The sequence below is a fragment of the Camelus bactrianus genome, chromosome 12 (assembly GCF_048773025.1).
Source record: "Camelus bactrianus isolate YW-2024 breed Bactrian camel chromosome 12, ASM4877302v1, whole genome shotgun sequence".
NCBI lineage: Eukaryota > Metazoa > Chordata > Mammalia > Artiodactyla > Camelidae > Camelus > Camelus bactrianus.
Genome location: NC_133550.1, coordinates 63,199,213 through 63,220,362, shown reverse-complemented (window position 1 = coordinate 63,220,362; position 21,150 = coordinate 63,199,213). Strand labels below are relative to the sequence as shown.

General features: G+C 60.6%; 2 protein-coding genes across 10 annotated transcripts in view; one reads left to right on the top strand and one right to left on the bottom strand.

Annotated features, from left to right (window-relative positions):
• Positions 1-11,878, top strand: part of MRTFA (myocardin related transcription factor A) — a 109,516-nt gene extending 97,638 nt beyond the window's left edge. For 3 of the 4 annotated variants that reach the window (XM_074375592.1, XM_010960263.3, XM_045520632.2), the window contains exons 6-14: positions 425-600; positions 1,091-1,222; positions 3,360-3,613; positions 3,810-3,981; positions 5,015-6,244; positions 6,633-6,728; positions 7,141-7,293; positions 7,623-7,683; positions 10,409-11,878. In XM_074375592.1, coding sequence (XP_074231693.1) covers positions 425-600; positions 1,091-1,222; positions 3,360-3,613; positions 3,810-3,981; positions 5,015-6,244; positions 6,633-6,728; positions 7,141-7,293; positions 7,623-7,683; positions 10,409-10,911 — 2,777 coding nt within the window. In that variant the 3' untranslated portion in view covers positions 10,912-11,878. The remainder of the gene's footprint in view (positions 1-424; positions 601-1,090; positions 1,223-3,359; positions 3,614-3,809; positions 3,982-5,014; positions 6,245-6,632; positions 6,729-7,140; positions 7,294-7,622; positions 7,684-10,408) is intronic. The other variant, XM_045520633.2, reaches the window with a different exon arrangement.
• A 196-nt stretch (positions 11,879-12,074) lies between these two features.
• SGSM3 (small G protein signaling modulator 3) overlaps positions 12,075-21,150 on the bottom strand; it is a 33,874-nt gene continuing 24,798 nt past the window's right edge. For 4 of the 6 annotated variants that reach the window (XM_074375593.1, XM_074375596.1, XM_074375594.1 and 1 more), the window contains 20 exons: positions 20,576-20,661; positions 20,069-20,135; positions 18,509-18,714; positions 18,328-18,435; positions 17,575-17,817; positions 17,098-17,293; positions 16,628-16,773; positions 16,133-16,357; positions 15,701-15,755; positions 15,420-15,547; positions 15,160-15,315; positions 15,009-15,063; positions 14,769-14,818; positions 14,438-14,590; positions 14,216-14,286; positions 14,035-14,083; positions 13,872-13,957; positions 13,048-13,170; positions 12,898-12,958; positions 12,075-12,646 (listed from right to left, as the gene is read on the bottom strand). In XM_074375593.1, coding sequence (XP_074231694.1) covers positions 12,566-12,646; positions 12,898-12,958; positions 13,048-13,170; positions 13,872-13,957; positions 14,035-14,083; positions 14,216-14,286; positions 14,438-14,590; positions 14,769-14,818; positions 15,009-15,063; positions 15,160-15,315; positions 15,420-15,547; positions 15,701-15,755; positions 16,133-16,357; positions 16,628-16,773; positions 17,098-17,293; positions 17,575-17,817; positions 18,328-18,435; positions 18,509-18,714; positions 20,069-20,135; positions 20,576-20,661 — 2,345 coding nt within the window. In that variant the 3' untranslated portion in view covers positions 12,075-12,565. The remainder of the gene's footprint in view (positions 12,647-12,897; positions 12,959-13,047; positions 13,171-13,871; positions 13,958-14,034; positions 14,084-14,215; positions 14,287-14,437; positions 14,591-14,768; positions 14,819-15,008; positions 15,064-15,159; positions 15,316-15,419; positions 15,548-15,700; positions 15,756-16,132; positions 16,358-16,627; positions 16,774-17,097; positions 17,294-17,574; positions 17,818-18,327; positions 18,436-18,508; positions 18,715-20,068; positions 20,136-20,575; positions 20,662-21,150) is intronic. The other 2 variants (XM_074375598.1, XM_074375597.1) reach the window with 2 other exon arrangements.

The window sequence follows — 21,150 nt, the reverse complement described above, 5'->3', positions numbered from 1 at the left end:
CTAGGAGAAGAGAGTTTTGTGCAGCCGCAGAATGGAAATAAATTGTCTTTAACAGCAGGGAAACAGAAGGTAGAGGAGGTGGCGGGCTAGGGGGAGGGAGGCCAGACCCTGACTTTAAAGACTGAACACAGTGTGGAGTTAAATCCAAGAGGTTGACGATCAGGCCTTTCCTCACCAAGGGAGCGCTTTGATGGCCTAGCAGGACTTGACTCTTCCTAGGCTTTGTTTCGGGGTCATGATGATGAGCTGTCCTCGAGCTCTTCTGGACACAGCGAGCAGCCTGGCTGCTGGCCTCCCTTCTCCTGCTGCCTCGCTGGGGCACGGGGGCTGCGGGGCAGGTACCTTGCCGAGACAGCCTCTGGCTGGTGAGCAAGGGCCCTGTTCCCGTTTGCTGGTGGAGTCTTACCATGGCCTTGGTTTTCAGTGGGCCAGGTAAACTACCCGAAGGTAGCAGACAGCTCTTCCTTTGACGAGGACAGCAGTGATGCCTTATCTCCTGAGCAGCCTGCCAGCCATGAGTCCCAGGGCTCGGTGCCATCACCTCTGGAAGCCCGAGTCAGCGAGCCACTGCCCAGTGCCACCTCTGTGTCCCCCACTCAGGTGAGCTTGCCCACTCCCGATGCTTCCCCTGCTCCCCAGGGCCCCAGACCTGCTGGAGCAGCCCAGGGTGAGGTCCCTCACTTGGCCAAGTGGGACGGGGAAGCCAGAGGGTGCTGCCCACGTAGCTTAGTAGCTGGGAGGTGTCGGCTGTGGGCCCCCATGGAGGACGCTGGCGGGGCTGCCTGGCAGTTAGATTCCCAGGCCTCCCTGGTGGCCCCACATCCACTCTCAGAACAGCCGCTTTTCCTGCGTGTGTTCAGTTCCATGATCCTTTCACCACCCTCTGCCTCCCCTGTGCCAGTCCCCATCCCCTGCCACCCTGGGGGCTGCTCTTCTAACCCCTCTCATTTGCCCCCCAATGGTGACAGTGTCCGAGGAGGTGGCAGCTGCCCACCTCCGGGCAGGGCAGGGCTGCATTGCCAGTGGAGCCTGGAGATGGTTCAGCTTCTGGAGCAGCCAGAGTGTCCTCACTTCCCCTCTTCTCTCCCAGGTTGTGTCTCAACTCCCAGTGGGCCCGGAGTCCGGAGAAACGCTTTTCCTGGTGGAGCAGCCTCCTCTGCCTCCCAGCCTCACCAACGGAACCGCGGTCCCCGCTGCCAAGCCCCTCCCCACACTCATTAAGGTATAGACCTCCAGCCGACTGCCTCCTCCCCGTGTCCCTCCGAGCCCTGCCATGACTTCATTCCAGGGTGGGGACAGCGAGTGGGGGTGCCTGTCTTCTCCTCCTGGTCAGGGGCCAGCAGAGGTCACCAGGGTACCATGGGAGACCGGCCTGTTCTCTCCGTGGACACTGGTTGTCCTGGTCACAGACACCGTTTACTGAGCACGGCGGGGCAGGCTCTCACTCCTGCCCTCCCCAGGAAACGTGCCCACATGTCCCCTCTTGTCTACTCCTACCCTCGTGAGACCATCATAGAACCTCTTCTGCCAGTGGTGGAACTGAGAGTGAGGTGATGGGCCCAAGGTCATCCAGCTGGCCATGCTGGGTATTTTGTTTTCATTCTCCTTCTCCAAGGCCTGACCTGAAATATCTGAAGGGGCAGGGTTTACCATCAACCCCACGAGACACCCATGGGGACTTCTGTGTGGGGACATAGTGCTTGGCACTGGGGTTAAGTTCAGCAGCACCTAGAGCCAATGCCTGGTCCTTCTCGCCCTGCTGAGCCTCCTGCTAGGTCCCTGGGACCTGAGCCCCACCCGCCGCCCTCCATACCTGTGCTCCGCTCCTGCTGGGCAGGGGCCCTTCCTTCCCACCCCACTTGCTTCCTGCTTTGTCTGATTCTCCACACAGACCCTGCCCCACACAGACCCTGCCCCTGGCTCAGAGTCTCGGGCCATCTGTATTCCTCTCCTGCTGCTCACATCCCAGGAGCTGGCTTTAGCTGAGCGCTCGCTGTGCCCCTGGGTGCTCCCTGTATGTTCGCAGGGTCTCTGAAGCCTTTCTGTGTGGTGCCCCCATCCCGAGGCCTGCCCCATTTGCGTCTCCGTGAGGCCCCGCTTCCTCATCATTGGGCACCTCCCTTGCCTCTGCTGTCTGTTCTTGATGTCAGAGGTTTTCCCCCAGAACTCCTCCCTCAGACCTGCTCCTCATCACACAATTGGTGTCTTCCTGTGAGCACCACGCATTTGAGAGAACAGCGTGTACCTCACTTCTTCTTCTTGGGGTAGTGCCTCAGTCTCTGGCTCTGGCTCCCCAGTCCCCATGGGCCTCTGTCCCCTGCCCCCCGTCCTCCTCCCTTTCTGTAGGGTGCTCCCAGGCCTGCCGTGGCCTCTTTCTCATGCCCTCAGCCTTTCTCTGGTCCTCTCCCCGGCCCCTCTCCATCTTCGTGGGTGCTCTGCCAGCTCCAGCTCAGCAGCTCGCTCCTGCTCCTCCCTCTTTCCATCCTCCCTGGCTTGACCAGAACCTCTTCCCGACTTCCACAAAGGGGCCACCGTTGTCACAGTTGCCAGAGCTCAGAACTTTGAACCTTGTACCTATTCACCTGCCACGTGTTCTATTGTCCATTGTTCCTGTAGTCTGTCGCCTCTACTGAGACCTCCCCACCAGTCCCCGATGCCCCTGGTCAGACCCCAGCTGACCCCTGCATCAAGCCTTCACCCTTCTGTCTGCCGTTCTCTGCTCAGAAACTGCTGAGCCCTCCATGGTCCTTCCCTGGCACTAAGTGCCGCTGACTGTTGGCCCGTCCAGCTTCACCCTCCCTCACCCGAAGATGGCCTCCCGAGCGTGACCTGCGGGCCTCCTGGTCTGCTGAGTGCCCACTGGGAGTGTTTGGAGGCCCAGTGGTGAATGAACATGAACTTTTGGAGTCCTGGGTTTGGGTCCCAGCTCCTTCACACGGCAAGATCACGATCACTGTGTGACCTTGGGCAAGTGACTTCTCTGCTGCTTCTTTTTTCAAGTAGAACCCAGGCAGGGTTCTTGCAATTCTGTGTGACATGGTCTTTGTAAAGCGCCCAGTGTGAGCTCCACAGACCAGCTGTTTTCCGTCCTTGTTGCATTCACTCTGTGCTTGGGTCACAGTGATGCCTGGCCTATGCATTTGGGCTAAAGCTCTTTTAAGAGTGGGGCTTGTCACAGCCCCCCACCAGCCCTGCCCCCTCCCCTGCACACTCCTGGCCCTGATGAGACCTCTACTTTGGGCAGGGAGCTGTCCAGCAGGGAGCGTGGGTCGGGCCAGGCTTCTCAGAAGCCCGTTGGAGGCCTAGCCTCCCAGAGCCGAGACTACCCCTGACAGCACCCTCTGCTCCTGTGCCCCCAGCAAAGCCAACCCAAGGCTGCCGGTGAGAAGTCTCAGCGCAGCAAGAAAGCCAAGGAGCTGAAGCCAAAGGTGAAGAAGCTCAAGTATCACCAGTACATCCCCCCGGACCAAAAGCAGGACAAAGGGGCGCCCCCCATGGATTCCTCCTATGCCAGGATCCTGCAGCAACAGCAGCTCTTCCTGCAGCTCCAGATCCTCAACCAGCAGCAGCAGCAGCACTACAACTACCAGACCATCCTGCCCGCCCCCCCCAAGTAGGAGCCCGCCCCAGGCCCCCGGAACGGGCGGGTGCCGGGCCGTGGGGGCGGACCTGCACCTTCCAGGACCCTTTGGTCTGGTCCTGCACGCGTGGTCTCTGGGCGGGGCCCTCGCCCACTCCCACCTCTGCCCGGCCCTGCAGAGGCCGCGGGTGATGCTTGATGGGGGCTTACTCCTTCCCTTTCTTCCCAGGCCAGCGGGTGAGGCTCTGGGAAGCAGTGGGGCCCCCCCAATGCGCAGCCTTTCCACTACCAGCAGCAGCTCTGGCTCAGGCGGCCCTGGGCCCGGAGGGCTGGCACGTCAGAACAGCGCCTCACTAACTGGCAAGCCGGGGGCCCTGCCTGCCAACCTGGATGATATGAAGGTAGGTGGCCGTGCCCGTCCCACTGGAGGCCTTGAGGCGCTGCTGGCCTGCCCTACCCTGGGGGCAGTTGGGTGCTTGTTTTCAGGCAGGGAAGACAGCCGTCCCAGGACCACGGCCATGGAAGGCTCTGGTCTCCTCCAGCAGAGGCTGGGAGCCTGCCCCGAGCCCCTCCTGGCCCTGGTCGTCCGTGACAGCAGCCGTGTCACTGTGGTCATTAACGGCATCAGCCAGTGTCTGTCCAGGACCGCGGGGCTTACCAGGTGCTCACACGCCTCTAATCCTTGCGGCCTCTACAGTGCAGTGTGAGAAACAGGCAGTGTCACCCCAGCATGAGGACGAGCAGGCAGGGGCCGAGAAGGGTGGAGAGGCTCACCCAAGGCATGTAGAGCTGGGGTTCAGACTCAGGGCTCCACGTTGCCAGTTAGTGTCCTGCTGAATCTGCCCCACAAGTGCTGCGTCTGCCTGGCCTTGGAGGGTGGGACATGACCTGGGCCTGGCCTGTTTCCTCTGCCCCGATCAGAAAGCGGAATGGATCATGTTCGCCCTCTAGAGTTTGTCCTCTGAACCAGGCTGGTCCCTCCTGAGCTATGACCCAGATTCCAGCAAGACACGGCCCTTACAGGGGCAGCTGGACACGGGCCTCAGAGTCCCCCAGACCCAGCTTTAACCCCTGGCTCTGCCGCTACCCAGCCTGTGATCCTGAAGAACTTGTTCCACTTTCATGAGCTCAGTTTCCTCCTCTGTAAAATCCAGTCAGTTCAATTAAGTATTTATTGGTCACCAGGCACCACTCTGGGGCCGGGACAGCTGAGGGCATGTCTTGCCCAGACACGGGGGCGGGAGCGTCCAACCAACCCCGTGGTGTGGCGAGGCCGTTGGGCAGTCCACATCTCGCTCTCCCAGTGGCCGGTGGGGCCCAGACCAACAAGGCCTAACAAACAAAAAGCTTGTCCCGCTCATCTTCCCACGACTGTCCTGCTCAGACCCAGTTCCTTTAGTCTCCCTGCTGCCCTGACTCTCCATCCCCTTGCAGGTGGCAGAGCTGAAGCAGGAGCTGAAGTTGCGGTCACTGCCCGTCTCCGGCACCAAGACGGACCTGATCGAGCGCCTGCGTGCCTACCAAGAACAAGTCAGCCCTGCCCCCGGAGCGCCCAAGGCCCCCACCGCTGCCTCCATCCTGCCCAAGGCTGGCGAGGTGGTGGTTGCCTTTCCGGCAGCCCGGCTAAGCACGGGGCCCGCCCTGGTGGCAGCGGGCCTGGCCCCAGCTGAGGTGGTGGTGGCCACAGTGACCAGCAACGGAGTGGTGAAGTTTGGCAGCACGGGCTCCACACCCCCCGTGTCTCCCACCCCTTCGGAGCGTTCTCTGCTCAGCACTGGTGATGAGAATTCCACGCCCGGGGATACCTTTGGCGAGATGGTGACGTCGCCACTGACCCAGCTCACCCTGCAGGCCTCACCACTGCAGATCCTTGTGAAGGAGGAGGGCCCCCGGGCCGGGTCCTGCTGTCTGAGCCCAGGGGTGCGGGCAGAGCTGGAGGGGCGTGACAAGGACCAGATGCTGCAGGAAAAGGACAAGCAGATTGAGGAGCTGACCCGCATGCTCCGGCAGAAGCAGCAGCTGGTGGAGTGGCTTAGGCTGCAGCTGGAGCAGGAGAAGCGGGCCCAGCAGCCCACACCAGCCTCGGCCCCAGACCCAGACCCAGACCCGGCCCCGGCCCCGGCCCCTCTCAGCACCGCAGTGAAGCAGGAGAGCAGCTTCTCCAGCTGTCAGCTGAGCAGGCAGCCCCCGGGCCCTGACCACCCCTTCAGCCCCAGCCTTACAGCCCCCGCTGCCCAACATGTAGACATCGGTGCCCTGGTGTCCCCAGCCATGGTGGTGAAGCAGGAATCTGGCCCGGCCCCAGCCCTGGTCCCTCTAGGCTCCACAGTGAAGCAGGAGAGCAGCTTCTCCAGCTGTCAGCTGAGCAGGCAGCCTCCGGGCCCTGACCACCCCTTCAGCCCCAGCCTGGCAGCCCCTGCTGCCCAGCACATAGACACCGGTGCCCTGGTGCCCTCGGCGGTGGTGGTGAAGCAGGAAGCCGTGCCGCCCGAACCTGAACCAGCCCCAGCCCCCCAGCTGCTTCAGAGCCCACAGGGCCCCAGCTTCATCAAGGGGGTCACACCTCCCAGCCTCGTCACTGACTCCACAGGGACCCACCTTGTCCTCACCGTGACCAATAAGAATGCAGACAGCCCTGGCCTGGCCGGCGGGAGCCCCCAGCAGGTACTGGGGCCACAGAAGGGTGCAAAGATACCTTTAATGACAGCCCCCCATTCACCAGGCACCCCTTGGCTGGGCAGGTAGTGCTTGTTTTCCTAAGACTTTGGAAGGGTAAGACACCTGCTTGAGACCCCACAGCCATGCGGGTGGAGCCATGAGGGACTGCCCGCCTGTCTGGCCATCAGTGTCAGAACATTTCTATACCTGGCAGATGGCTCCCGAGCAGCCCCACCCAGGCTGGGGCGCCGTGACCTCTGCTTGTGGGGTGGGGTGGGCCCAGGTGAGGCTCAGGAAAGCCCCTGCCTGGGAGAGGGCTGGGCTGGGCTCTGTCAGGATCTGGCTGGGGGCCTCCCGACTGGGCCTGACATGAGCACCACTCCTCTTCCCTCAGAGAGGCCAGCCGCCCCCCACCAAGGTGTCGTTGGCTGCGGGCTCCCTGCTGCTGTCACCCTCACAGCCCAGACCCTCCACTCAGCCTGGTCCAAAGGTGAGGCTGCTTTAGGCTTTGTGTGGCCTCTTAGCATTGCCAGTCCCAGGGTAGAGGGGCGGTGGCAGGAACCTGGCACTCCAGGATGGGAGGCGAGGGCCCCTGAGCAGCCTCAGGCAGAAACTCCTGGGGGAAGAGGAGTCAGCCTAGAGACCCTGCCTGTGCCCCGCGTGCCTTATACCAAACCCCAGGGAGCCAGTCAGCCTCTGCAGGGTCAGAGGTCAGGGCCTCCCCGACCCTGTATCCCTTCTTCCCTAGTGGCTTCCATGAGAGCCCCCCAAGAGCCAGTGCAGGTAGCAAAGCTGGCCGGGCCCAGAAGGTAGACGCCTCCCACTGTGCCTTCCTGGAGCGCGCGGGGGCCCGGCGGCTGCCCTCACCCCACCGCTGGTTCTCTCACCGTTCTCCTGTCTAGCCCTTGTCCCAGCCTGGTTCTCCAGCTCCTGGCCCACCAGCCCAGATGGACCTGGAGCACCCGACACAGCCCCTTTTTGGGACCCCCACTTCTATGCCGAAGAAGGAGCCACCTGGCTATGAGGAAGCTGTGAGCCAGCATCCCAGACAGCAGGTCAGGAGGGTAGACAGGCTTGGCTGCGTGGGCGGCTGCCTGGGTTCCTGGGCTGGGCTCCCACAGTCCCTGGGCCCAGCTGGAGGACCGGGGCAGGCAGGAGCCGGTCCTGTAGGGTCAGAGAGGCCCTGGAGCGTGGGCCGTCACCGGCAGGAGTGCCAGGGCCTGTCCCTGATGAGTGAGTGTGGGCCCCACAGCCTGAGCGCAGGCCGGTGGGCTCTGTGGCTCTGGCTGCTGGCTCAGGGGTAGAAGGTACGGTCCGTGCCCTGAGCCAGGCTGGGGCCTCCTGCTGTGGGTTTTCATCTTTGTGTCCTATTTTTGTCCCACAGGAAAATGGTTCCTCAAGCCAGCAGATGGATGACCTGTTTGACATTCTTATTCAGAGCGGAGGTAAAGTCCAGACCCCGGACCGCCTCCCCAGCCTCCTCTTCCCTTCCTGGGTTGTCTCGTCCTGGGCCGGTTGACGCATTGGGTTTGGCTTAGTTCTGGAACACAGTGCACGCAGGCCTGGTACTCTGGACGCAGCGAGGCCTGAGACGCATCCCTTCTCCACGGCCTGGGCAAGAACACCCACAGGCATCCCTGGGGAGCACCTGTGTGGCAGGAGGGCGTGTGGGGGGAGTGAGTGAGTGTGGGAAGGAGCAGGAGGGGAGGTCCTGGCGTAGATCAGGAGGCCTCGTGGGCACAGAGCGGAGGCGTGTGAACCCTGGGGAACGCTGGAAGGAGCAGGTGCAAGGGTGACCCAGGTGGAAGCCCAGCTGTGTGGGCCTGGGAGGCAGCAGTGAAGTGGGGCAGGGCTGGAGTCTGGGTGTATTTTGGAAAGAGAGTCCATTTGGTTTCCTGGTGGATTAGGTGTCTGGCAAGGGGACACGAGGGTGGCCAACGGCTTCGGACCAAGTTAACCAGCACGCAGCTGCATGAGCACGGGCGCAGGGTGTGGTGAAGTCTGGGCTGAGGGCAGGAGTTGGGGAGTTGTTGGCATCTGGATGGGCGTCTAGAGTGTGAGGTTGGGCAAGGTGGAGGCCGGTGGCACAAGCAGATGAGGCTAAGCAGGGGGCAGAGGGTGGAGTGTGCCCTTGCGAGGGGAAAGTCCTGAGGCCAAGGGCTGCTGATGGGTGATCAGGGAAGAGGAGGACCAAGACTCAGTCTTGGGGTGAACATCGTGGTGGTCGCTGGTGACCCCAGCCAGGGTGCTGCAGTGGGACCCTGGTGAGGCCTCTAGAAGTGGGCTGAAGAGGGCCAGGGATGTGGGAGGCGCGGGTCTGAGAGCTCTCGGCAAGGGCTTCCTGCAGAGGGGGGCCCAGAAAGGGCAGCGTGTCTGCGTGCTGGGGGGCTGACGGGGGTGGGGTCGGGCAGGGCTGAAGAGGAGGGGTTGGCTTCAGGGAGGAGCAGGGGGAGGCCCTGGGGCAGGAAGGCAGGGTGTGCGAGGCATGCTCAGGAGGGAGACGGTCAAGCAAGATGGTGCAGGCAGAGCAAGAACTCATGGACTTGTACACTTGAAAATGGTGGATTTTCTCTTAGTTACAAAGAGTCACTCAGCAGCTGATGTTACTCTCGAGGTCACTGATTCTGAGCTCAGGGAGACCCCCCTGGATCCCGGGGTCTGAGGTGCGTTTCTAATACGTGCAGGTGGCACTGAGGCTCTGGGAGTTGCAGGCGGAGCGGAAATGAGAGGGCGGACGCTGAGAGAAGCTGAGGGAGAGACCAGAGAGAGGAACCAGGCACAGCTGCCTGCCCCCAAAGGGACACTGAGAAGTGGCCATGATGCCAGGGGAAGAGGGCACTTGAAGAGGGTGGGTGGGGCAGGTCTGTGGGGACTCAGAGGGAGCTGGTGAGAGCACAGCTCAGCCAAGCCGGGGGCGGGAGAAGCATGGGACCCAGGGATCAGGCAGCAGGCCTGGTTTCTGCGTATTTTTTTTATTGTGGTATATATAACATAGTTTACCATTATAACCACTTTTAATCGCACAGTTCAGTGGCACTAAGTTCATTTACAGTGTCATGTAACTATCACCACTGTCCATTTCCAGAACTTTCCATCAATCCTAAATGGATACATCGCCCTTTACATACCAACTTCCTGTTCCTCCCACCCTCCAGTAACCTCTTTCCTGCTTTCTGTCTCTGGGACTCGGTCACCTCCATACCTCGTGTGAGTGGCGCCATGTAGTACTTGCCCTCCTGTTGTTTCTGGCTGGATTCACTGAGCACGATGCCCTCAAGGTTCATCCGTGGTGGAGCTTGTATCAGAATTTCCTTACTCACTGTGGCTGAATGGCGTTCCCTTGGGTGTGTGTCCCACGCTGTATCTATCTCCTCGCCCGCTGGACGTTTGGGTGGTCTCCTCGTTCTGGCTGTCCTGAGTAACACTGCTGTGAACGTGGCGTGCCCGTATGTGTGTCCATGCTCAGTTCTGTGGGGTGCACACCCAGAAGTGGGATTGCTGGATCACATGGTAATTCTGTGTTTAACTTTTTGAGGATGCGCAATGGTTCCAGTTGGTCCGCATCCTTACCAACACTTGTTTTCCATTTTTTTGAAAATAGCCATCCTGGAAGGTGTGGAGTGGTCTCTCATCATGGTTTTGATTTGCATTTCCCTCATGAGTGATAACGTTGAGCATCGTTTCATGTGTTTGTATCTTCTGTCAGAGAAATGTCTGAGTTCTTTGTCCATGTTTAGTTGGTTTTGTTGAGTTGTAGGCATTCTTTATCTTATTCTGGATGTTAATCACATAACAGAAATATGATTTGCAAATATCTTCTTCCATTCCATGGGTTGTCTCACTTTTTAAATTTGTTGAGATAGTTACTATACAATTTTTTCACTCTTGATAGTGACCTTTGATGTACAGAAGTTTTAAATTTTTATGTAGTCAGTCTGGTTTATTTTTCCTTTCATTGCCTGTGCCTTCGGTATCATAACCAAGAAATCATTACTAAATCCAATGTCATGAAGATATTCCCTTTCCTTCTAAGAGTTTTGTAGTTTTAGCTCCTAAATGTAGACTTCTGACCCATTTTGAGTTAATTTTTCTACATGGTGTACGGCAGGGCCCAACTGCAGGCCCTGTTCAGGCTGCTTTCTGACACCCATTCACTTTCTTGATTGGCAGAGATTTCAGCAGATTTCAAGGAGCCAGGGAAAGAGGAGGCCCCCTCGACAGCTGCCTGTGGGTCACCCCTGGCCACACAGCCCTCACCCTCCACCGAGCTCCCTCAGGCCGCCCCGCCTCCCTCGGGCTCGCCGGCCCTCCCCGGGCGCCTGGAGGACTTCCTGGAGAGCAGCACGGGGCTGCCGCTGCTGACCGGTGGGCACGAGGGGCCAGAGCCCCTCTCCCTCATTGATGACCTTCACAGCCAGATGCTGAGCAGCTCTGCCATCCTGGACCACCCCCCTTCCCCCATGGACACCTCGGAATTGCACTTTGCGCCTGAGCCCAGTGGCGTGGGCCTGGACCTAGCTGACGGCCACCTGGACAGTATGGACTGGCTGGAGCTGTCTTCCGGGGGGCCCATGCTCAGCCTGGCCCCGCTCAGCACCACGTCCCCCAGCCTCTTCTCCACGGACTTCCTCGATGGCCACGACTTGCAGCTACACTGGGATTCCTGCTTGTAGCTCTGGGGCTGCAGAGTGGGGCGGCTGGGGGGGCGGGAAAGTTGGAGAACTTGGGAACTCGGCGCGCTCCTGCCTGGTCAGCCTCTCTGCGCGGGCGTGAGTCTGACAATCAAGAGGCCCCACTTCCCTCAGGGGGAGGCTGGGGCCAGGCGTCCCTTTGCCTGACTCAGGCTCACGGAGGAGAAAAGCTGCCAAGAAGCAGCTCTGGGTCCCACCCTGGGGTTCTGGGGGGCCTGGACAGGCCAGGGGCTTCTATTTGACCTCCTTTTGTGAGGTCGGGTGCACTTGCTGGCTGCAGTTTGCTCAGGCAGGCAGGGCCCAGGGCTGAGGCGGGGCCAGGGGCGAATGTCCTTCCTTCTCCCTTTCCCGAGAGGGAAGGGACTGGCGGGGCCGCTACCTCACCGTCCCCGTGACGCCGACACCACTGTCCAGGCCTCCTGGGAGGGGGCTCCCTGCCGTTCTAGTGTCTTGGTGTAGTGTAACCATGTAGTGGTTGGTGGCAGAGTTTCTGTACAGGTGTATATATCTCTATTATGTATCGCCATACTTATTACACATATACGGGGGGGAGGTGCAGCTCCTCCCCACACTGCGCACACATGGAAGGGCCTGGAGCCACCGCTCCTGGGGCAGGACACAGCTTACCCTGGCCCACCCATCACTGTGTTTGACGTGTAGACACCCCGCCACAGCCGGTGCCCCACCTCTCCTGCTTCCTGCTCCTTATCAGTGCCACGAGGGCAGAGGTGCTGCCTGGCCACCTGCCCACATTCCGTCCCGTTGCCTCACTGCAGTCACTATGGCCCTGGCGCAGCAGCGGCCTCCAAGCTGTGGCCTCTTCCTGCCTGGCCTTCGTTCCGGCCTGTCACTGTTATTCATAGGGGATTAAGGATGGAGTCACCAAAACCAGTGCTGGGACAGAGGTGGGGAAGCTGTGTGACTTTTTAAAATAAAAGCAAAACCACCACTTGTTAGTCCATCTTGTTCACTCCAGGGAAGAAGCTGGGGGCGGGTATAGTGGGCCCTGGGTGCCATGCTGTGACTTTGACCCTGCGCCCCATCAGGCCACCGCCCAGGCCTGGCTGTAAGTTCTGGACCATTTCCAGGAAGAGCAGAACCTTGGACACGCAGCCCAGGCTGGACAGAAGATGGATAGGGGGAGGTGCTTTCTCAAAGACAGCTGTTTATTTATAAATCAAGGAGGCCAAGGAGCCTTTAGCTACCCCCATCCCCTTCCTGAGCAAAACCTGACAGAACAGAGGTGGCTGTTCTTGGTTTTTGGTTGGCACAGTGAAGTTGGGGCCCGGGGCCTCTGTGCAGACCCTGGCAGGGCAGAGCCCTCGCCCAGGCGCTGGAACAGGCTGAGCCTGGCCCCCTCCTCCTGCTTCTGCCACCCACTGCCCTCCAGCAATATTCTGGGTGCCCAGGGTGGTGTCCCCGGACTCTACCATGGTGCCCAGCCAGGGCTCGCGGTGCATCCTCTCCTTGACCCTACAGCTCACAGTGCACCTGGGCCACCTCAGACCCCGTCCCAGAGTGAGCCTGAGACTGGCCAGAGCTGTGCTGTTCTCGTCTTGCCTGAGGAAGGGGCTCTGGTAGCCGACGGGCTGGGGGAGGCCTGGGTGTGACTGACGGGGTCTCTGGAGGAAACACGTCACCCGTCTATGTCCCAGCTGAAAAGGTGATGCTTCACCAGCATGTCCTGGACGCCCTCCTTCAGGGGTGTCTTCTCCTCCTGTACAGGGACAGCCCTCCTGTCACAGGCCACAGGGCAGGGGTGCTGGGCACACCGCAAGGAAGCCCAAGGTAGCAGCCGCCAGACTGGTTCTTAGAGGCAATGCCAGTGCTTGGGGTCCCCACGAGGCCCGGCCTCAGCCACCCAGATGTGTTTGGAGTCGTCTGCCAACAGACTCCCAGGTGGCCCCACCCGCCACAGCCCCCTGCGGGAAGGCAGGTTGCAGGGTCGACGACCAACCGACCACCCACCTCTCTCTTCACAGGAAGTTCCCAGTCCTGGGAGAGGCTGAAGGCGAAGCAGCAGAGGACACTGGAAGCGAAGGGGAGGCTGTCAGTTGCCCTTAGGTGCCTCGGCCCACACCACTGGGCCAGGGTCCCAGAAGCCCCACGCTTCCTCACCGGAGCTCGCACTTGATCTGGACCCAACCGGGGCTGCGCAGGAAGGACCAGGGCTGGTACCACTTCTCCACGGTCGGCAGGCTGGAGCAGAGCACCTCCAGCCACAGGTGCAGGACCTGCTCGCTGGAGACAGACAGGGTGGGCTTGGGGGCTGCTCCTGGGCCTTCTGGCCTCCATCCACAGGACTCCCGACGACCAGGGATGGGGCTCTGCCCCTCATGCTGTCCTGGGGCAGCCCACTCCCGGGCTCCTCCAGCCCCCACAGGTGACCCCGCCTCCTGTCTCAGCCAGGTCTCTGCAGAGTGGCCTCACCATGACTCCTCCACATGGGGAGACATGCTCAGGGGCTCGTGGTCCCCATGGCCCCCACTCCCCTCGGTCCCGTCACAGCTCCTTCTGAGTCTGAGACCCGGCCATGCCATCTGCAGGCACAGAGGCCTGGGCCCTGCTGGTCAGTCCAGGAGCAACACGCACAGTCCGGCCAGCGTGCCCATGGCTAGGTTCCGAGCTAGTCTCAGGAACTTTGCCCCCCTTCCTGGGTCAGAGCAGCCTGGAGGCTGCTCCTTTGCCAGGTGACAAGTCCGGAAACACCACACACTCAAGCTCACTCAGATCTGAGCCTCACACGTGCCCGAGGCCCCTCGGGCAGGCACCCCTCCCTAGTTTGTAGCCGTGTCTCTGGGGAGCCCCTTTCCTGCTCAGCTTGCTGGAATCTGTGCTTCACAAAACCCCTGCAAGCACCGCCCCTCTGCAGAGCAGGGCTGCTCTCACCCTTACCCCTTCCACCTCTGACTGCCCCCCAGCCCCAGCAGCAGTGCACTCACTTGAGCCCCACGCAGATGAGGGAGCGGAGCTTGACGTCCATTTGTGCATGTGCAGCATCGTGGGTCACGTTAACGGACTGCACAGCCTGGGAAGGCACAGCTGTCACTCAGGTGTCCCCAGCTGCCAAGCCAGGAGGCTTGCCCCGCCCATGGCCCCCCTTACCCTGTAGAGCAGCTCCTCCGGGGTCAGGACTTTGCCATCCTCATCCAGCCTGAGGGGGGACCAAAGCTGCCAGCGCTGCCCTGGTGGGCTCAGGCCACTTCCTCTCCCCACACTGGGGCAGCCAGGCGACCCACCAGGACGCTGGGTAGGGGGCAGGGGGCAGGGGGCAGGGGCCGGTTACCTGTAGGTCTTACACAGCACTAGGCGTGAATATACTGAGTCGAAGTCTCTCTCGACCTCCCGGCCCGCTGCCTGGGGGGCAGGTTCAGTGTCAGGGACAAGGGAGGTACCAGGTCAAAGCCACAAAGTCCAACTGAGCACACATCCCCGCGCCATGAGCTCCTGCCGCCTGCTCCGCGGGGCCAGGGAAAAGGACGTGAAGGACACGGGCCCACTGACTCACCTCCTCAATAAACAGCCATGGGTGGCAGGCGCCCCCAAGCAGGGAAGGCTTCTTCAGTCCGTGTTCAAATAGGGCCTTGAGGGCCGGGCAGAGGGTCCCTCGCACAAGGTCTGTGACCCCTTCCGTCACAGCATCGTCCCCCGCGATGGAGTACTGAGGGTGGGGGACAGGGTCTAAGAGGCCCCAGCCCCACACACGCAGCCAGCCAGCCTCTCCCCGTCCTCACAGCCAGCATGCGCTCGGAACACGGCCCGGCAAGGAGGGCGCGGGCCCTGTTGGGTGGAGGCAGCGGCAGCTCCCAGGCACGGCCCCACCTCGCGCAGGCTCTCACCTCTTTGCTCCGTTCATCCAGGACTTCTACAAACTTGGCTGGAAACCAGCCTGTGGGAGAAGCCGGGCCCGATGAGGGGCGGACGGCCCAGTGCCCCGACACTGCCCCCACGGGGCTGAGGACCCAGCGCGCGAGGGAGGCTCGCTGTCTGAGCATCCCCAGGGCCCGCTGCGGCGGCAAGGTCACCGGACCTGTGCAGGCCGCCTCCCCTCGCCCAGCGACGCTGCATGGAGACCTCACCTCTTAGGCCGTTCAGCTCCCCCACCCAGCAGTGCTCGTCCTTCTGGGAGATGATCTGCACAGGGAAGGGCAGGAAGCACGGCTCTGGCGCCAGCCCAGCACTTCGCACCCCTGTCCACCCTGCCTGGGCAAGGCGCTCATGTCCCCGCACCGTGATGATGTCGTTCTTGCGGAAGCCCAGCTCATCGTCATCGTGCCGCTCGAAGTCCAGGAGGGCCTTGGCCCGGCGCGGGTGGCTGCGTGAGCACGCCACATAGTTCTCGTGGTCCCGCTGGTGGCTCTCCATGCTGTAGTCTGGGGTCAGCTCCTGCCAGGGCGGCAGAAAGGCCCATCGCGGGGGCGCCTCAGGATGGGGCCAGGGAAGGACGGCCCTGAGTCGCTGTGAGCACAGGCCTGGGGCCGGAGACTCACCACACTGCAGTTTTTGGGGTCTGTGCACTGGAAATGGCGAGCCACACGCAGGATGGCTTCCCGGAGGTCAGCCACCAGTTCTGTCTGCTTGATGTTCTTGGCCTTAAGTGCCTCCAGGTCATCCTCCCCTGTAAGGCCCAGAGAGGGATGGCAGCCGTGGCCCAGACCGGCCCCTGTCCCAACTCCAGGGAAGCTCGGAGTCCACACCCCACCCTGGTCTGACCGGCCACCAGTGCCCTGCTCTCTGAGCCCAGCACTCGGCCACAGGGCAGAGTTCTCACCAAAGAGCAGCGAAGTGAGGCCGGACTTCCTTCGCTGGGTCCTGCGGCGGACTACCTGTGGGCAGGGACGTGGGGTCAGCGGTGGCCAGGGCACCCCGTGCCCAGCCAAGCAGACAAGTGCCTCAGCTCTGGAGGAAGTAAACAGAGCCCTTCAGCACAGAAGCCAGGCAGCATCTCGGGCTGCCTCTTCTGACGTGGCCTCTGAGGCCGGTTCTGAGGGTCAAAAACATATGCTCATTTCAAAGATGGGTCTGTCCCATGCCCAAACCAGGCGGGTCATGGCAGAGACTCGCCAAGGCCACGGCAGTGGGTCCCTCCACAGCTGTGGTCTGACTGGGCCGCGCTGGGCCCTGGGTGCTGAGCTGGAGGGGTGGCAGAACGGGGAAGGGCCGGGGCTGGGGTGAGCTGGGGCCTCCTTCCTCGCAGGCCCACCTGAGAGAGAGTGGTGGTGGCGCCGGTGCCCAGGAGCTGGCCCTGGTCTGCTATGAGGTAGGCCAGGTGCTTGCGGCGCTGGGTCTCCACGGCCACGTCGGTGAGGGAGCCGGCCAGCTGCATGGCCTCCCCCAGCAGCATGTCCGCGTCCTCCATCTGTGACGGTATGTCTGACAGTGTGTTGAAGATGGAGGCTGAGTTCTCGGACTGGATCAGCTCCTCCTCCTGGGCCGTGCGAGGGAAGGGCAGGTGGGTGTCACTGCCCAGCTGACCCCAATCACCAGCCTCAGGCACCTGCATCTTCCCTGGATGGTTGAGCTGAGCATAAGGAAGCCCTGCCCCAGAAAAGATGCTGCCACCCATCCCCTGGGGCCTCTCAGGAGGGGCCGGTGCTCAGGCCACACGATGCTGAGGCCTGGACTGCAGCATGGGCAGCCGGAGGACTCTGAGGAGGGGCCAGGACAGCTGCAGTGGCCCCAGGGCTCTGGTTGTCACCTTGAGGCGCAGCATGCCCAGCGTGGTCTGGAACAGCACCAGGGAGCCCTCATAGAAGAACAGGTCCCAGAGGCGCAGCAGCAGCTGGATGTGTACCACGCTGGCGAAGGCCGTGAGGAACCAGTGCAGCGTGATCAGGGACAGCTCTGCGGACACACACCAGGGGCCCTGTGGCTGGGACCAGGGACAGCTGGCACGGGACAGCCTGAGAGGAGAGGCGTCCCCCAGGCACACAAGCCATGCAGGACATGGAGTGCATATCCCAAAAAGCAACAAGAGGCCCTGCCAGCTCACGGGCAAAGAGACAGGGTATCAGGGAACGTTGGAGAACAAGAGCACAACGAAGGCGGCGGGGGCTGTGTGTGTGGGTGGCCATCGTCAGATGAGCTCCTCTCTTCCTCCTGAGCTCGCAGCTGCCCCGTCAGCCTTGGACCCCTTGACCCCAGGGGAGAGGTGGGTTCCAGCCTCACCAATGTCATGCTCCTGGAGCAGCTTGTCCAAGCGAGGCAGGTACTGGACGATGAGGTGGCGCAGGACCCGCTGGTCTGTCTGGACACCCAGCAGGGTGGTGCTGAAGTAGGAGGCCGGGAGCAGGTCCTCGATGATGGCGCACATCATCCAGAAGGCGTCCTCCTCCTCCAGGAACAGCAGGAGGCAGGCAGCCACCTGGCCAGGGCAGTGGGATAAGGGGCCTCTACCCAGGTCTCCAGGCAAATGAGAACAGATGCCCCATCCGGGTAACCAATTAGAATAAGGCATCCTCTGTGGGGGTCACACTGTAGACCGCGTGCCTGTCTCAGGCTTGGAAGTATCGTGTCTGGCAGCCCCAGCCCTCCTTGGGGACTCCTTTCCCGTCCTCCCACCCTGCTGGCCCAGTTGTGAAATCGGTCACCCCCGGGGGTGTGGAGAAGACCCTGGGGCACTCCCCACTCCCGGGCCCTGTTCACCATGCCGGTGCCCTGGCAGTAGCCGATCTCCGGGTAGAGCCAGGCCAATGCTCGGAGCACCCTCCGCAGGCGCGGCACCCCGACGCTGCTCACGCTGGCGAAGCAGGCGTTGCTGGGCATGGTGCGGAGCAGGTCCTTCTCAATCTGCCGGCAGCCCCCCCAGAGCCTGTGAGATGCAGCTGCAGGCCCACACCCTCCACAGTGCTGGCACCCCGAGACCCCCGGGAAGGAGGCTGGGGACCCCTGTGTGGGGCAGACCTCAGGTCGGCTTCTGTCCCAGGAGTCGGGGCTCCTCATGCTCTGCCCCTCAGGATCAGAGCCCGCGAATGCGTGGCTCATGCCACCTGACTCATGGGGGAGCTTATAAAAATGGAAGTACAGGTTCCTGGGCCTCAAGCCACAGCTATGGACTGAGACTCTCTGGAAGGAGGCATGGAAATCTGTAAACTTTCTAGAGGATCCTAATGTGCACCGGCTTGGGTGGCCTTTTTGACGATTCTTCCCGGTGCCACGGAGGACCCAGGAAGGAGCAAGCTTGCTCCAGGGATGTGTCTGTGGGTGAAAGGGCTGCCTCGGGCTGCCCGAAGGCTGCCGTGCTCGCCCGGCCACCCCTGCCAAGGAGAGACCCACCAGGGCGGGCCCAGTAACCCCAGCAGATCCCCCTCCCGCAGGCACAGTTCATGGCCAGAGGGCACTCCCTGAAGGGCGCTCCTCATCCCACCCCCACCCCCGTGCCTGTCACCCCGGCCTCACCTGTTTGGCAGCAATAGTCTCATCATTGGAGCTGTTCTTTACAATCTCTCGGTAGGACAGCTCAGAATTCCTCTTCTTCTGCAGGGCCCCTGAGAGCCGCATCCACAGCTGAGGGGGGCGTGAGCACTCAGCCCCCAGGGGCACCGGAACCTCCCAGCCCCAGTGGGTCCCTCTGCCTCACCTGCGGCCTCATGCTGTGTGGGACACCGGCCAGCACCAGGGAGCGCAGCTTCTCCGAGCGGGGCAGGGAGACGGCAATCTTGTCCCAGGTGAGGTCCCCCACGTCGTGGTTGTGGGTGAACTCCAGGTGGGCCTGCCACCGCAGCCTCTGCGGCGGGTCCTCCATCAGAGCGGCTGGCAGCCTGCCGGAGCGGGGGCCAGCGCCATCTGCAGGGGAGGAAGGAAGCCACCCCGTCTGTTTCCAGGAGCATCGGCCCCGGCCCAGGGTCGGATCTCACCACCCACACCCAGGGCCTCCTTTCCAGTCGGCCTCCAGAAGTGCCCGGGTGCCCGCGGACGGGGCTCTCCTGCCCCACAGCCTCCACGGCACTACTGCCCCACAGGGCAGCACCCTGACCTATCCCGGAGTCGCAGCCTCAGCCTCCGCTTTCTAAAACTTCACCTTCAGTGAATTCACATCAAGTGCACAAATTTTAAGTGCATTGAGTATCAACAAACATTTAAACACTGTTCCCATCAAGACACAGAATATTTCCGTCATACTAGAAGGTTCCCTGTGTTCCTCTCAGGCCCAGCTTTTAACTTCCAAATATCTGCCTGCAAAGCAGAGAATGAGGAAGACCTGGCAGAACTGGAAATATGAGCAACCTGAACATGACTGGTTTCAGCCAGCTGACACCTTCTGGTTGGTGACTGGCTCCCCTGGCTTCAGGCAGACGCCCCTCCCACAGCCCCCTCAGGAGCCCACAGGCGCCGCTGTGGTAGAAGACAGTGGTAATGGCCTTGGGGCCCACGTAGAGAAGAGAGGTTATAAAAACATGATGACAGATTCATTAAAATGGGACAGTGTGCAGCCACTGAAAAATATGCTTTTAAAGAGGTCTTAACTGACATTTGACAAAATGCTCATGGTATATGTTAAGAAATAAAAGAGCAATATAGAAACATACATATACCACATACACCATAGACATGTTTTTACACTGCTCTTAGATCTCTTAACATTGTACAATATTATGATACAATATTCCACATGGAAACACACACAGTCAGGAAAGAACACTCTGAAATGTCTGCAGTTATCTTCAGGCTGCAGGATTATAGGTTAATCTGGGGGCGGGTTGTTTTTTGTTTTTTTTTAAATTTTTCTTTTTTGGGGGTTGGGGAGGTAATTAGGTTTATTTATTTATTTATGTTTAGAGGAGGCGCTGGGGATTGAACCCAGGACCTCGTGCATGCTAAGCACGTGCTCTACCACTGAGCTGTACCCTCCCCACTAGGTTAATGTGTTTTAATCTTTATATTTTGATGTAGTTTTCAAATTCTCTACAATGAACATTACTGCTTTTATTATCATATGAAGATCAATAAAATTAATCTTAAAACCCCCAGAGGACTCCATATACTGAGAACAGCATCACCATCAGATGCAGCTCCGTCCTTGACTCTGGAACATCGGGTGAAACAGCCGGAGCCCGAGGTCACAGCAGGGTCATGAGTTGCTGCGGCTGGTCCTCCCCAAGGACATGGGCAAGGCTCCACGCGAGGGGCTCAATCTCACCTTCCTTGTCGACCCGGAAACCGAACTCATCGTAGCAGAACTCTGGCTGCTCCGCTGCCTCCTCCTTCTAGACCCAGGAGTAGGGAGAGTCAGCCTGGGACCCCCAACCCCGCTGCCGCCACCCGGCCCCCACAACTCAGACCAAGGGGTGCCCTTCCCTGGAGCCCCTGCAGTTGTCACTCAGCTACAGGGGTCATGACCCTCTCGAACTCTCCACACATCTTCCCTGTTTTCCTCAGAGGTCAAAGATAAGATCAAGTCAAGAAAAGTGTGTCTCATTTATTTCTGAGTCCCCATAATACTGAGGGCAGAGCACCATACTTTGCATCCAGCCTAAAGCCTGATTCACACAGGACACGGAGCTAACACTGTCCTTGATGGGGCCTCCAGTTCTGTGTGCGAACGGTGCAGTGACCCACCCACCAGGAAGCCTGTGGGTGGCAGGTTCCCTTGGGGACCATGGCTTGGGGGCAGAGCCGCTGGTGCCTGGCTGGCCAGCTGCTGTACCTGCGTGTATTTGGCCAGGATCTCCTGGGGCCACATGCTCGGGGTCAGGGCTGAGAAGGGGCCACTGGCAGAAGGTACGTGGCTTCCTAAAACCAAGGAGGGTCAGGAATACAAGATGAAAAAAACGCAGAGCATTCAGAGAGGGAATTCAGACTGGGATATCCCTGCTCCCCTGTCCCACCCCCCAGAGCACCAGCATTAAAGGGACTGGACCATCTAAAGTCCAATGGATAGGGAGGGTGAGAAACCTAGAAATGTGCAAATTTCTGGAGGAAGGAAAAGAAAACCAGCAGCGTGTTAGTTACAAGACAACCAAACTTCATGTCCTTGCCTCTTCTTCCACCTGCAAGTGAGAATTTGCAGGCTGGAGGGAGAGGACAGGGATTCGGGAAAACTGAGAAGAGAGCTGTAGTAACTCCCAGATGGCCGTCAGAAGGCTTCCTCCTTCCCCCACCTCCTGGCTGGTCCATGTGACCCAAGAAGGTCCATGAAAAACAAGCCTGCTTCTCCCAACACCGGGTGGGTCCTCCTGGGTAAGGCCCCCCTACCCCCTAGAGAGCCTGTCACCCCATTTC